The sequence below is a fragment of the Aulonocara sp. 'chitande type north' Nkhata Bay genome, linkage group LG5 (genome assembly GCF_057382095.1).
Source record: "Aulonocara sp. 'chitande type north' Nkhata Bay isolate Kocher_YH1m ecotype deep benthic linkage group LG5, A_spYH_male_GT1.1, whole genome shotgun sequence".
In the NCBI taxonomy this organism is placed as follows: Eukaryota; Metazoa; Chordata; class Actinopteri; order Cichliformes; family Cichlidae; genus Aulonocara; species Aulonocara sp. 'chitande type north' Nkhata Bay.
In genome coordinates, this window is record NC_141348.1 from 24,169,143 (window position 1) to 24,184,239 (window position 15,097).

A 15,097-nucleotide genomic window follows, 5' to 3' on the forward strand; every position below is an offset into this window, starting at 1 on the left:
TGGATCACTACTTCAAGGTGCTGCCTCGAAAGAAAAGATTTTACTCTTGCCAGTCGCCTTAAATGATAAAAACTGGACTTCACCACTGCTCTGATTTGGTTGTCCAATCTAAAATCACTGTCCAACTTAAAACCAAGATCAGTAACAACAGGTTTAAAATAAACTTTCATGGGTCCCAAATCTACAGAGGAGGACTCACAGGGACCACTGGGTCCAAACACCAACAACTCTGTTTTCTTTTCATTAAAATTTAAAAAGTTCAGAGCCAACCAAGCTTTAATGTCATCTAGGCAGGAGAGGTTTTATGGAGATGCCATCCTTCTGCTTCAGTGGCAACTAAATTTGAAATGCGACCCCATGCCTTCTAAGGATAGAACCCAGAGGCAGTAAATACAGTAAAAACAGTAGTGGCCCTAAAATTGAGACCTGTGGGACGCCGCATGACAGAGGAGCAGAAGATGATTCGGAACCGAGAAGGCTGACAGAGAAAGTTCGATCTGACAAATAAGACTTCAACCAATTAAGTGCAGTGCCTCCAATATCTACTACATTACTTAATCGAGAAATTAGAATATTGTGGTCTACGGTGTCAAAAGCAGCAGTTAGGTCAAGCAGGACAAGGACAACATGGTTACCAGAATCAAATGCCAGAAGGATGTCATTAAAAACCCTTAATAATGCAGATCTGTGCTATGAAGGGTTTTAAAACCTGACTGAGAAACCTCAGAGATGCCATTATCATCTAGAAAATCTTTCAGTTGACTAAAAACAATTTTCTCTAAAACCTTGGAAAGTAAAGGCAGCTTGGAAACAGGCCTATAGTTCGCTAAAACTGTGTGATCAAGGCCAGGTTTATTAAACAGTAGCTGCAGTACTGCATGTTTGAAATTTGCAGGAACCACACCAGAAGACAGACTGCTGTTAATAACTGATGACCTGCACAATCACCTTTTCACGACAATAGATTCCCAGAAGTTGAGGATGTTGAACAGTTGATCTCTTAGTGACGAGCTGGTCAATGCAACTACTTGCAATCAGCCGCTGAATGCAAAAGAATTCAGTGTGATCACCCGGTAACTAAAAGTTTTTATGAGTTGCAAAAAAGTTGCCATCCTACTTTTAGTCTAGTGCGCCTGAGTCCTTGGGCCTGTGTTGGTTGTTTCACATAAAGGATTTCATCATTCCTGTCACAGAGTGTACATAAAATATGGATTAAGCTTCGGAGTCTAAAGTCAAGGCAGAAGTACCTTAGATGTGCATGTAATGTCCAAAATGACTGATTGTATAAAAGTGTATGCGAAAACAGCTGTTCACTAGTTTGCCACTTGATTTATGACCTCTGAAAAAAGTCTCACAATAAGTTCATGGTTTCAATCACTAGTTTGATGCCTTTTTAATACTAAACTTTGTGTTCATTATGTAAAGTGTGGACAGCTAATAGAGCAGTTTTGTTCAGTATCCTTGATTTCAAATACACTCCTTCCTTTTCAAAAACCAAGATAGTGATGACCAAAATGCTCAAGTCAAGGCTTTTAAAAATGGGACTTGATGAACAAACCCCCAAATCATTGTACCAAAATGATTTAGGGGTTGATTTGTGACTGTTGCCTTTGCATTCTTCTTGCCAGCTTGAATTGGGTGGTGCTTAGTTGACTAAAATAAGATGACATGTACGAAGCACCAATCACGAAGCTGTATTTGAATCAAAGTGTGATGAAAGTTGTTAATTTTCTGTTTTGTTACCAGGCTACTGACAATTTCATTGCATGATACTACACTGAGAAACAGGAAACTCTGAATGCTGAATAATTGAGTAATTATTTAGTCCTAATCATTAAAAAAAAAAAAAAAAACTTGGATTACCATTTCAGTTTAAGCTTGAAAGAGTTGCTAAATCAAGCCAAATAAAATGTTGAGGTTCACGTTCAGGATTTATTAGTAAAACAAGGAACCAAGAAGGAAACATAATAACCCTCTGAAATAAATCAGTGCTTAATCTTGCAACCTAGCCTGAATACAATAACACTTTCATATAGTTGAAGAAAAAGCTAACTGAGAAAAATTGGAGCAGGTTTTTAAAAGCAATCCTGCTGTGGGATCTGGATTTGTAGTTACATAAGATCCCAAAATTGCTAAATGTGACTTCTCATTTTGTCATATTTCATGTAAAATAATGATTAAAACTTAAAATTCCCCCAGTAGCACCAGTCTCCAGTCCAGTTGCTGGAAAACAGACATCGATCTGTTGTGTTTGTAAAAAACGCAAATCTCTGAAACAACACCAAGCGCCGCACATCTATCACCGTGCTCGGACCAGCCATAAACCTGGCAGTAATGATCTCTGAGAGACAAGGGAGTGGATGAATGTTTGATGATGGAAGCAGGACGAGGCTGCTGGGAGTCAAAGAACCATTCAACACATGCGAGGGATTCCCCCTTTGCAGGTAGAAAGAGGATGAAGAGGAGGCGAAGTCAAGTGCGAAAGACAAAGCAAGCTGCTGAAAACAAAACAGGAAGCATACACAGAGGTTTTCCATTTGCAGACTGAGAAAAACTGAAGGAATCAATCTGCAGGTAAAAGTGGAGGCCCACAGTATCCAAGCGGTTAGCTTTTTTCCCTTTTGTTTCTGTTGCCTGATTTATTTCAGCCCACCAGTTCCATCCCTGTTTTGGAATGGATGTGCCTGCATTTTTCCAGCTTTTATACTTAAAATAATTCATCAAAAAATTGTTTGGTGAAGAATGATTGCCTTAGAAAAGCTTCTGGTTGCAAAAGCAACACATTGTACTGGGAAATAAGATACGACATTTAGTGTTACACTACAGGACGCGTCAGTGATGCCTAAAGGCAACCTGGGCACTGTGTGGTGTCAGTGGTGCAATTTCAGAGGGAAATTTGAAATGACAGAATAATATTCATCCATTCATCTGGCAGCAAAATGATGCACTCGAGATTAACGCCCCTCCAGACATCCTGGAACACCGTGAAGCTAAAGAGTTAAGTAATGTCAGATTGGGTTTGGGCCATAAGAGTTTCCTTGACAATAAGCAATAGAATATTAAGAAGCTGATATAGAATTTCAGGTTCTTCCAGCCTGATCTTCCATCTATGATTGGCAATATGTGCATGTATATGTTTTGCACTCTTGAGCCCTCTTTCCCATTTACAGACCACCTCCAGCTCGGCCCGTCCCACCCCCAGCCCAGGACCACTCTCTTTGTCAGCAGGAAATGTGATTTTAGGGAAGCCTGACTTCCATTTCCTGTGCTTCCTCTTAGCAAGACTCCAAGTCATTCCACTGGGGATCTCCAACCTGCTCATCCAGACTCATGGCAGCATGTACAGAAAATGACCTCCAGTCTTCAACACTTTCTGTTGCCTGCGGGGGATATTACCATATTAATGCTGCACTCCTGGGGCAAATGAGTGTCATAAAAAAAAAAATCACTCTGGATACCGTCTTCCTCAAACCTAGCCCCCCCTCTTTATTTCCCTCCGCTTTTTTTCCCTGCCTCTCACATCTGCTATCTTTTGTTGTATTTTCTGCAGCCCCCATTGGCTACCCCCCCCCCCCCCACACACACACACACACACACACACACACACCCCTAACCAATTCCTTCGCACAGTCTGGTTTGAAGTGTGTAAGAGGCTGGCAGGCTTTACACTTCAGAATTAAAAAGGCCATCTGGTGGAGACAGAAACGTAGATGGCTGGATAGGAGGGGAGAGGAAAAAATGAGAGGAACAGTTTGTCTTTGAAGTTAACATGTAGACAGAATCCTGGGTGGGGTATTACATCTAAAGTGTAAATATCGCTCTTAGCGTCTGTCATTTAAGTATACACACAGCAGTTTGGAATGGCACCACACTGATCTACAATACAACAAACTGCAAAGCTTAACTGTGAAAATCTTATTAATTTGAGGAAACTAAAAGTATATGAACAGATAACGAACTTCATATTTGCTGTATAATGTCAAACCTTTCCTTTGACTGTCAATTTCACATAGAATTTGCCTAATTTATTTCGCCCTAAAATAACAGCATTTTGATGGGATCGGGAATCCCAACTTGTATTCCACATGGACATACTGGAATTTTTAAAAGATTGGTTTTCCAACAGGAGTCTGTCTGTCTGCTACCATGATAGGTTGCACACCGGAGTGTTCTGAACAGAGAATTGGAGTCCACTGGTAACACGCAAGCTCCCAGTGGGAATGCAGGCTCAGAAAAGAGACTGACAATGTGTCTGTCAGAAATCCTTTTGTCACCCTTCTCCCTTGAGACTATGCACTTAAGTGCTTTGCCAGAGCCATGGCAGACAATTTTTCCCCCTGCAGAATCTCCAGTAAATACATTTAGTCAGCTTACATCTCAGAAATTCGATGAAAACTTGTGCATCGGTGTTTTAATGTGGCAGAGAGCTACACTTAATCCGGAATACACTCTTCAAACATTAGAATGTTCTTATTGTACAGAGTCATATTCCTTCGCTTGTTGTGGTTGCCTTTGTACGTGCGGCAAGTAGCGCAGGCGATTGCACTGGAGTTTCACTTGTTGACAAGCTGCTGAGGGAGCAAATGGAAAGTCTGACACCTACACAATTATTTTGTGCGGAAGAAAAAGGACCTTTTAGGTTTCACTGATGGTTCCTGAAGTGTAACGCTACATGTCACATCTTGTTTCCCAGTAAAGTATGTCGCGCATACACCAGAAGCATCTCCTAGGCGATAATTCTTCATCAAACCATTTTTAAACAACTAAGAATCTGTCAAAGATAACATATTAAAACAATAGCGGTGTTAGCTGCGTCTTTCTGCTGTTTTATTTCAGTCGCGGTTGAGGGTGGGCTGCTGTTTAGAAGGCAAAACATGAAACGCTCTGGCAGGAATTTGATAAGTTTGGTCAGTGAACAGTGCAGGCTTCCCAGTTCTCCCATAAGACCAGGCACCACGCATGATCAGACTGGCCCACTTGTCCTGGTCTGTCTTCCACTTTCCCTTCACCCTCTCCATCTACTGGCAAGTTTCCATGGAAACAACAGAGAAAAAGACAGAAAAAAAGAGAGAGTGTAGACAGAGAAACAGAGAAAAACCCCAAAGAACGTGGTCTGCAGCCTGATCCCATTGAGAGCTTTATGTTGTTTTAATAGGTAAGTCAGTATTTTTAAATGGATTTGAAGACATATGCGCATTAATATCCCCCTGCTCTGTTTTCATAATCTCTCATCAATACAGATAATTACTGCTTGTCAGCCTACTTGACTTGGTGAGACAATGGATTTGAGGCAGATCATTCTAGCTCAATAATTTACTCCGATAAACTTGTCCCACACTCAACACGCTGCTTAATTAAGCCTCTGGGATTTGTGGGAACTGACACCAGGGAACAGGCGCATAAAACTCTACGTAGATTAACAACTAAAAGGCTGTGTATGCACAGAGAGCAGAAATATGCATGCACAATCTTTTCAGCAGATTTATATAGCCACAAGTACGCCTGGCTCTGTTTTGCTGTCACTGTGGAGCTGGGCGCACATTTATAAGCCCCATTTGCTCTCCTGCAGTTCACCACACATCGAACACTGATACATGCACAGTCACTGGACATTAGTTGCGCTGGTAAGGTTTTCCATCAGCGGCAGAACAGATGTCATTATGCATAATTGTTATTGCTGTGGACCTTTATTGGATCCATCCATAGTGTGTCATTAATGAATTTATAGCTTTCAAAGAGAAACAGACAAAGTTCTACAGAGCTGAGGATAACATTTAGAGATAACTAATCGCTCAAATGTCAAGAAAAAGAAAAGAATTCGCTTAGTCAGTGACACTATGCTCACCAGACACTTTATTAGGTACACCTGTTCAACTCCAATTTAATGCAAATATCTAATCAGCTAATCACATGGCAGCAACTCATTGTACTTAGGCATGTAGACATTGTCAAGATGCCCTGCTGAAGTTCAAACCGAGCATCAGAATGGGGAAGGAAGGTGATTTTAATGTGGTGTGGTTATTGGTGCCAAATATGCTAGGAATGATCTGCTAGGATTTTCCCACACAATCATCTCTGCTTACAACCAAGGTACGCAGAAGATAGGAAGTAGATAGGCTACAGCAGCAGAAGAGCTGGGTGTCACTCTTCTCAGCTATGAACAGGAAACTGAAGCTCACCAAAACTGGATAATAGAACAGTGGTTTGATAAATCTTGATTTCTGGTGCGACAATCAGACGGTAGGCTCAGATATTTGGTGTAAACAACATGCAAGCATAGCTCCATCGTGCCTTGCATCAACGGTTATTTCTTGGTACACTTCAGGCCCCATATTACCAAGTGAGCATCATTTAAACACCAGAGTGTTGTTGCTGATGATGTCTGAATCTGTATGAAGAATTTAGCCAGTTCAGAAGGCAAAACATGGTCCAATCTAGTACTAGAAAGATGTACCTAATAAAATGTCTGGTGAGTGTATACTTTGATCATTTCAAAAGTCACAAAGGAACCAGAACCAGCAACTATGCCACGCTCACATTGACTAATGCTCACGTTTGTAAAAACCACCATCAGGAGAACACTAAACAATCATATTATTATGTAAGAATAAGTTTCTGAACTTATACTCAATCTTATATTTAATGTCCATGATATCACATCATTTAGCCGTGTGACAGACTGGCAAACTGTCCAGGGTATACTCCGCCTCTTGCCTTACGGCAGGTGGGATAGGCTCCAGCCCCCTCGCGACCCTGAATTGGATAAGCAGAAGAGAATGGATGGATAGATGGATATCACATCATATCACACAAGACTGACTGCAGAAGACTCAGTGTGCTTTGTGAGTGAGGAGTGACCTTTAGCACACCTTCCTCAGTAAGGCTGTCCAATTATACCAGTTAACGAATGTTAAATTTATAGTTAAAAACAGGTTTTTAGAAGGCATATATGTATTAACAATGGAATTATACTTGGTTTTAATACACATAATAATGATTAGTTATGACTATATATAGTAATGTGCATGAAGCTGAGAACTGTTATTTTCCAATGACAACAGCATCATACCATAACATTTTATATACTGTGTTATATGTTTGTAATGATTACACAAATGAGAATTCTTTTTATTTTTTATATTTAAAATTTAAACATAACACACTGTGTGCCCTAAAAACAAAAGGGTGTCTGACCCATCGTTAGAGAACAAGTGCTTTAAATAAACACAGTGTAACTGGCTGTGATTTAACACCCAAATGGCAGCTTTGGTGCACTTTTGCTGAACATCTGCACCCAGTGCACTGTTTGTCGTGTTCACATTGGCCTTACAAAAATGTCTTTTCATTTTCTAAGAATTTCCCACATTAATTTTGCGTTTCATCAAACCCATGAAAATAAATCATGTTCCAAAACAGTGAGTGAAGACTGAAGTATATTCATGTATCTCTAGATAAAATCCCACTAATTCAATTTGTTGGCAACAAAATCAATTTGCTTGCTCAAAACAGAGTCCTCAAATCCATCTCGTTTTATTTTTGCGCGTATTTTTCTTTTGTTGTGCATAAATATTGTCTTTGTAAGACTCCGTGAGCATTTAATGTGATTTGACAAAATGTTCCTTCGGGACACGATTTGTTATCTCTCTCGACTTTCGGTGTACAGGAGCATGTGCACATGTGATTATAAAAGAGTTGTACAATCATCTGCCTTGGAAGAAAAGCAATGTGAGGTCACAAAGATAGAGGGGATGAAATGGAGGGAGAATAGAAAAGCAGAATCAAAAGTGTAGCGTACACGCTCACTAAATGAGGCCCTTGACAATGAGAGATTAACTGTATGCTGCCCGAAAACATGCGAAAGCCATTACGGGGATGTTTTTGTTATTCTCAGTGAACTCTGATCTAATGGTGAACCCTGTCCTTAAGCTGCTTTATAAGCTGGCTATTTCAAAGCTAGACATGTCATATAACTCTGGATAAGAGAAACATTGGTCTTCATGAAAACTGTAAAACAAACTGGAAAAAAATTTGTCTAAGGTAGCGAACTCACTCCAGCTGTGTGGCAGCGCGTGTGGTGACAGTTAACAAATGGAGAGTTTTTGTTTTCACTGTCTTGCCTGTCACAGCTATCATCAATAAGAATCAAAGGACACAAATATTTACTAATGTGTAGATGTCAAATATTTCCATGGGCTGAGTCTGTCCCTGGCAGACGCACAGTCTGTGAGACAAAGGGATCATTGTACTTCAGCTCAAAAGCTGTGACTGAATTTCTCTGTTTGATCTGTAGGCTGTAATCTACAAACACTCTGAAGAAGAGGACGCAGAGGATGGCAATGATGCTGTAAATGGCCTCCGTCAGAATAAAAACAGTGGAGCTTTGAGATCTGGCGGGGCTGCTGCTGCACCTTCTTTTCCTCAGTGCTGCCGTATTCAAAAGCCGACCGGACGCTGACCAGAAATCGCAGGCGGGACGGTGACTTTGTTTTGCCCAGGGATATGTCATTGGGGAAAGCCCCTGTGTTGGGGGTGCGCCCTCAACCCCGACCCCTCTGGCTGTCCAACCTCAGCCTGCTGTGCTTATGTGTGTCTCTCTTTGCCCAGGCTCCCCAGGGTTTGCCTGTGGTGGGTTACAACACTGACACCAAGAAAGAGATCACACTGGAGGGAGATTTGATGATCGGTGGCCTGTTCCCTGTGCACCAGAAGGGCGAGGGTGCAGAGGACTGTGGAAAGATCAATGCACAGAGAGGGATCCAGAGACTGGAAGCCATGCTCCTGGCATTAGACGAAATCAACAAGGATGAACACATCCTTCATGGGCTCAGACTGGGAGCTCACATACTGGACACATGCTCTAAGGACACCTATGCTCTGGAGCAATCCCTAGAGTTTGTCAGGGCCTCCCTCACCAAAGTGGATGACAGTGAGTACACGTGCCCTGATGGCTCCTACGCCATCCATGATGATGTCCCTCTGGCTATCTCTGGGGTCATAGGAGGGTCCTACAGCGATGTCTCCATTCAGGTAAGGACTAGTGAAAACAGAAATGTTTATTTTTTTTCATTTATTTTAAAAATGCTTTATGCCAATAAATAAACTGATCAAAATTCTGCATTAAATTTGTCAAAGAGACCATTTTCAAAAGATGAACTTCACTTTTAGCTGTTACTGTAGGCACGAGAGAGAGCGCCAGAGAGGGGAGGGATTACAAACCCAAGAGTGATTGTGATGGATTGTCATATAACTGTCCATTTAGACTTAAGTACCACGTGCAATTACCCCTTGCGAGATGTTAACACAGGGACTTAATGAGTATCAGTTCCGCAAGAAGGATCTGTTTACCTGTACGCCCATGTGCTTGGCTGATCTAATTTGGAAGCTCTCTTTCTCTTTCCCAGTAATTCACACTTCAGCTGTGGTCCTGTCAGAGGCAGACATGCTACAGATGTTGCACTCAGGACGGGCTGACAGGATGACTAGTGATGGCATGATTACTCTCAGCAGCAGTGCTCCTTTCGGCTCACTCAAGCTGATGCGATGAAAGCTCTGCTAATTGGGCCTCCCAATCTTCTGCTGTAATATGGCTGCCACATAAATGCAATTTCAAGTCATTGTGAAAAGAGATACTGTGCGTCCTGCAGAACTGAGATTTGTAAACATCCACAAATATACATGCCTTAAAGCATTAATCCAAACTCATCATCCCGGCTCAGCCAGCCAGACGACCCAGTACGCCGTCTCATCTGAAGAGCACGGTTCACCCCACTTGAGATATGCAGCTTCATGCTCCAGATATCTGCTTCTTGGAAGAAAAGAAACACACTTCTGCTCATCCAAAAACAATGATTGGAATCAGGTCGCAGATAAACAACAGACTCTGCAGGAACCCCTGTCAGTGGCAGTGCGCTGTTTGCAGCCTTTCCCCACTGCGTATGGCAGGACAATAGGCTGGGGGAAGCGTCTATACACACTTTGTCTACAATATAGACATGCCCACAATGCTAAGCCAAAAATAATTAATTCCCTGTGAACAGCTGCTTCACTAGCTATAGCGGGCACATGAAAAATCTGTCTCTATTCTGCAAAAAATTGATACGATAACTCCAAAAGTTTTTAAATGAGTAAATGATGGTTAGTAAGTTTGGGAAGGTGCTATGTAAATGCAAACATCTTCATTTACTGTAGTCTTGACAAAAAAATAATACCAAATATGTAAAGAAATGATACACTTTGCAGGTGGAGAGCTCCTGGAGAGCTATAGGGAAAAGGCTTAAGGGAAGTCGTGCCTATAGCACCTATAGAGGGATTCCTGTTCAAAAGGAAAGTTTGAAAATAAAGGAGTTGATAAACGAGCTGTAATTTTAGCAAAACTCTGCATCTGGGGCTCCTCAGAGAGTGCCCTTGTCTTGTGGTAATTTATGGGTATGCTATTACAAGCCTGAGGTCTCAGGTCTGCCCTAGCTTCTCGCTGAATATTTCTCATAGTAGAAGTACACCATAGGATACAGATGTCTTTTTTTTCAATACCACAAATAACTTGTAATGAAGTTCAGTCATGAGGTGTGCTCGCCGTCTCTTTCTCACGCCTGGTTGGTGAGTGTGTGATTATGCAAATAAATCTGCCCTCCTCTTACACACTTGCTAGCATTTTAAAATGAACTTTAACCACATAGTTATATTTAATCTTCCTAATGTTCTAAAGATTTACTGCTATTTTCTGGGACAGAGAATGAGAAATATGTGATATTTTTGTGCTGCTGCTGGAAATCATCTCCACATAATGTGTCCGTTCTTTGTAACTGCCTCATTTGTATATAATCTATAGCCTGTCAGACCTTTCGGTGAACCAGCCTGAGTGAGTGAAACTTTATAATGTCTGCCCATCTGTGCGAATGGCACAGAGTTAATACACATGTGTGTATTTCACCCCAAAGGCAAGGCAGTTACAGGACAAGCAGCATTTATTAGTTTAAAGGCGCTTTTCGGTCCGGCGACGTGGCGGAACATGTCGAACTGACAGGTGGTGAGAACGCTGAGTGCTGTCTAAATCTGTCACAATGAAGAAGTGTGTTGTGCTGTGCTGCTGGTGTTGTGGTGTGACAATCGCAGATATGGGGGCGGATCTGGCTGCCAGCCTAGCCATGCTGCAGCTACACGGGCCCAGATTGAGTTAAGTGTGGAGGCGAAGTTTGATGACGCTCTTGCAGGGTAGGTCCTGTCTTCCCCATCTGTGGTTGCAGCCGGGCTTTCTGGTAGATTGGCAGAGGTGTGCATGCACACAGAGGACGGAAAAAAACGGGGGGATGGAATGAAAGCTCATGTTTCTCAGAAACGCGGAGACGCCAACGTGCAAATCTGATCACAGAGTGAAGGCGATGGAGCGAGTCACATGGCGTCATGTGGCGTCAAAGCACTTCACAACCCCAAGTCTGTATCTTAAACAGTCTGGGGGAAGTCTGTGATGCCATCTGGATGCTTTGACTAAATGTACATGTAGAAATCGTTGGGTGATTCAAATTTTTAGCCTCGACCATTTTCCCTGTGGAGTATCCAAACAGTGGGTCATCAGTGCAAGGTGAGTAATGACCTTGTGATGACATGCTCGCTTACATTCAGCATCTTTATTCATGTGTGAAGCACCAACAAGTTACACGTTTACCCTCTGGACATATCATTCTATACTTGAAGCAAAGACACTGAAGCGCTTTGCCAGTCCACATCCGGTGTCACGTTAATTTTTGTTGGGATACCTTTTATATAACCGGGGACATTAGCTTTATTACTCTGCAGTGTCCTAAATGGGTGGGTTAAAGAAAGGGTGCATTAAATTCTACAATTGCAGTCCAGGAACATCTAGCCTCAGGGTCGGATTCTGATTAATACACGGACGGGACACCACTTTTTGTTACCCTGACAGCAGTCTTCGGTGCTGAATATGACTCACCGGTATGAGAGCATCCCCAGGCAAAACATAATCACCGGGGCGCATTAGAAGAACAACACCTCTGGAATGTCAAATACTCAAGTGCTCACAAAAGAACAATGCTCAGGCATAAAACACGGATAGATTTAAAAAGAAAAAAATCAAAAAACTCTGGAACCAATCTGCAAACAATGGAAAATAACACACTGTGATGTTTCAGAGCAGCATACAAAAATCGCTGTCTGGAGGCAGAAACGTGGCTTGTTCCAGGGTATTTGGATAAAAGCGCTTTCTGAATAACGGCAACTTTGTGGATAATTGGAATTTCTTCTGGATTCACAAGGAAGCGTGCTGGAATTAAAAAAAATGTTGATCTTGATTTGAGCAGTCTGGTTGACATTTGAAGACTAAACTGTGTGAGCAAAAAAATAGGATATATTTATATATATATGAGCTTTCAGCCAGCTCGAGAATTTCATTTTTATCACCCGCAAAGAAGACTATTTTTAGCATTGTCTTCATCTGCAGGTAGACTGTGCCAATCTCCAGAGCATACATGAGTCATATGAAGGATTTAAACATGGATACACACATGACAGAACGCAAGCCCCGGAGAATAATAATGATGAAACGTATCGGTAAAGCTATGCTGTGCAAAATACATTATTCATGGGTAAAAGTGAAGAATGTGCCCTGAAATTGTAAATAATTCACGTATGATTGGATTATTCAGCCACCTGACCAAATCCACTATTTGTGCGGTTGAAATAAATATCATGTTCACCGCACACATACACACACACAAACACACAAACATCTATATCTATCTTATATGATAGATATGAATGATAACTTGACTTAAAGTCAGCTGAACCCCAGTTTTGTTGTTCTGTGTCTGAGGCTTTTTAACACCAGTGTCCAGCTGGATTGTACTGACCATGTCTGGCAGATATGATTTAAGTCTAAAAAGATGAAATTGAAATAATGACTAAAAAGAATGAAAATGAGTAAAAGCAGTACATGTCCAAGCTGAGTGACTGACATTAAAATGAATGGAAGTGCAGCCGTAGCCTCTCATTTAGTGTAATCTGAATGGCCGCATGGCTCTGGGGGCTTTGAAAGACTATTGCAGCATAAAGGAGACTCGTATTATCCAGCAGCATTAGAGGGCAGGACCTGATCAAAAACAACCTTACTCCAAGTATGTGACAGCTCATATTTCTATTCTGTTAAAGCTGTTGCCAAGCAACTAAATGATAAGAAATAAACTGATAACGATCCACTGCTAATGATAACACCGTGCGTGTGCTGTGCGTGCATGCATGTCCACTCCCCGTGTGCGTGTTTGCCTGAGTGTTCCACAGTGCTGCAGTGGGCCGTGTGTGTGTGTGATACTGAGTGAAGCTAAGGACTGCTGCTTTGGGAATACAGTGTTATAGCTGTAGAAGCACACAGAAACAGTCTTCTGGGAAGAGCAGATGGGCTTTTCATGTAAAAAAAAAAATCAAAAAAAAATCACGACATCTCTACAAAGGAGGCCTGATATTTTCTGGACGAGGACACTGTTTCAGTTTCTTATTTCTGTGTTCTTGTATATCTCTCGCTTTTAAATGTTTTCTTTTGAGCACATCTCACCCACTCACTAGTATATTAAATTCTTTCAGTTCATTACTGCCGTATATACATTGGTGGATGCTTATAATGAACATGGCCAAAATATTATATCAAGGTCAACGGATGTACAAAAATCAGAATGCTATTAACACTTTCTTATAAACATTTTTTTAAAACTATGAGCTCTGTATGGCAATTAGCTCAATAATATCATTAATATAGTTATATATATATATAATTATAGTCCCACCAACCTGCTGTTGAAACCTTTTGTTTATGTGGGTCAACCAATCAGAGAAAACTTGATTCGGTGTAGAGGGAGATGATATAAAATTGGAGAATTAATAATAATAAAAAATCAGTGCAACATATGTTCCATATCTCCAAAAGATCAAAGCATATTTTTACATTTGAAATTTGCACATATATATTTTTACTTTTCTGTCATGCAATCTGAAATCTTTTCATTGTTCTCCTGCCAACTAGCAGTATATGACAGCTGAGAGATCGGCCCAAGTGCTGCTACCAGATCAGGCATGCCCTCACTGCTTGGTAGGAAACCACTTTCACAGTAATCTGCTCAGAACCAGACCCTGAGCTGTAAATCCACACTAGGCCAGTTCTTAATTGTATTAATTAAATAAGGTGCTGTCTGAGGCAGCATGATCCCTTATAGCTGAATGTAAGAGACTGGAAGCCACACACTACAGCTAAAACCAAAGGCAGTTATGTATAGTTTAGTATTTTGATCCATTCAAGTAAATTAATTTAATGAGTGTTCAGTTTCGCCTTTGCGCTTTATAGAGCGCTTTGAGTACTCCGGGAGAGTAGAAAAGCGCTATATAAGAATCAGTCCATTTACCATTTACCTTTGCATGAATCTTTAAGATTTCGTATTTGTACACCACCTGCTGTCTTTTTTGTCAAAACAAAAACAATAGACAAAATGCCAATCGTTGCCTGCAAAAAGTAAGTAGTAGTAGCAGTGTTAGTGGTGATCCGACACCAAACCGTAAGTTATGTAATTAAGGTTTCAGCTTTTATTTCGATAAGTGCTATATCAATAAATTTTAGTCATAAGACATGCAATATCGACCACTAAATTAACCAAATTTACTAAAGATTAAGATTCCCTCTTTAATTTCCAGTGCAAAAGTATTAATATTGACATTACATTAATGTACAACACCAGAAGAGGCACATGCAGGTCTGTCTATATATAGCCATTTATAGAGCCGTTCTCAGGACCTTCTTAAAACCTGGAGGTGCAGGCAGAAAGAAACCCTCCGAGTGCAAATTGTTAAACAGAAAAGACTGCAGGATGAAAACTTTTCTCCGGTAGACACTGACTTAATGTGTTTCACATCGTTCCCTCTTTTGCCACAGATTTTCCAGTGACAGGATTCATTCCTCAACTTCTTGCCCTCTACTGTCATATTTTGTATTCCTTTGAACCTGTCGGGAGTTCATTCTCGACTGAGAATCCTTGTGCCGCAGAAGCCAGCTGGCAAAAACCTCCCAGGTTAAAGTAACGTAATGATGTTAAAAAATAATCAA

At 41.1% G+C, this 15,097-nt stretch overlaps 1 protein-coding gene and 1 long non-coding RNA gene across 5 annotated transcripts in view; one reads left to right on the forward strand and one right to left on the reverse strand.

Annotated features, from left to right (window-relative positions):
• LOC147330627 (uncharacterized) overlaps positions 1-15,097 on the reverse strand; it is a 51,549-nt gene that overhangs the window by 19,408 nt on the left and 17,044 nt on the right. The window lies entirely within an intron of this gene.
• The window catches only part of grm2a (glutamate receptor, metabotropic 2a), a 34,423-nt gene that overhangs the window by 4,677 nt on the left and 14,649 nt on the right, over positions 1-15,097 (forward strand). Inside the window, exon 2 of the mRNA XM_086292338.1 lies at positions 8,291-9,027. Coding sequence (XP_086148464.1) covers positions 8,500-9,027 — 528 coding nt within the window. The 5' untranslated portion in view covers positions 8,291-8,499. The remainder of the gene's footprint in view (positions 1-8,290; positions 9,028-15,097) is intronic.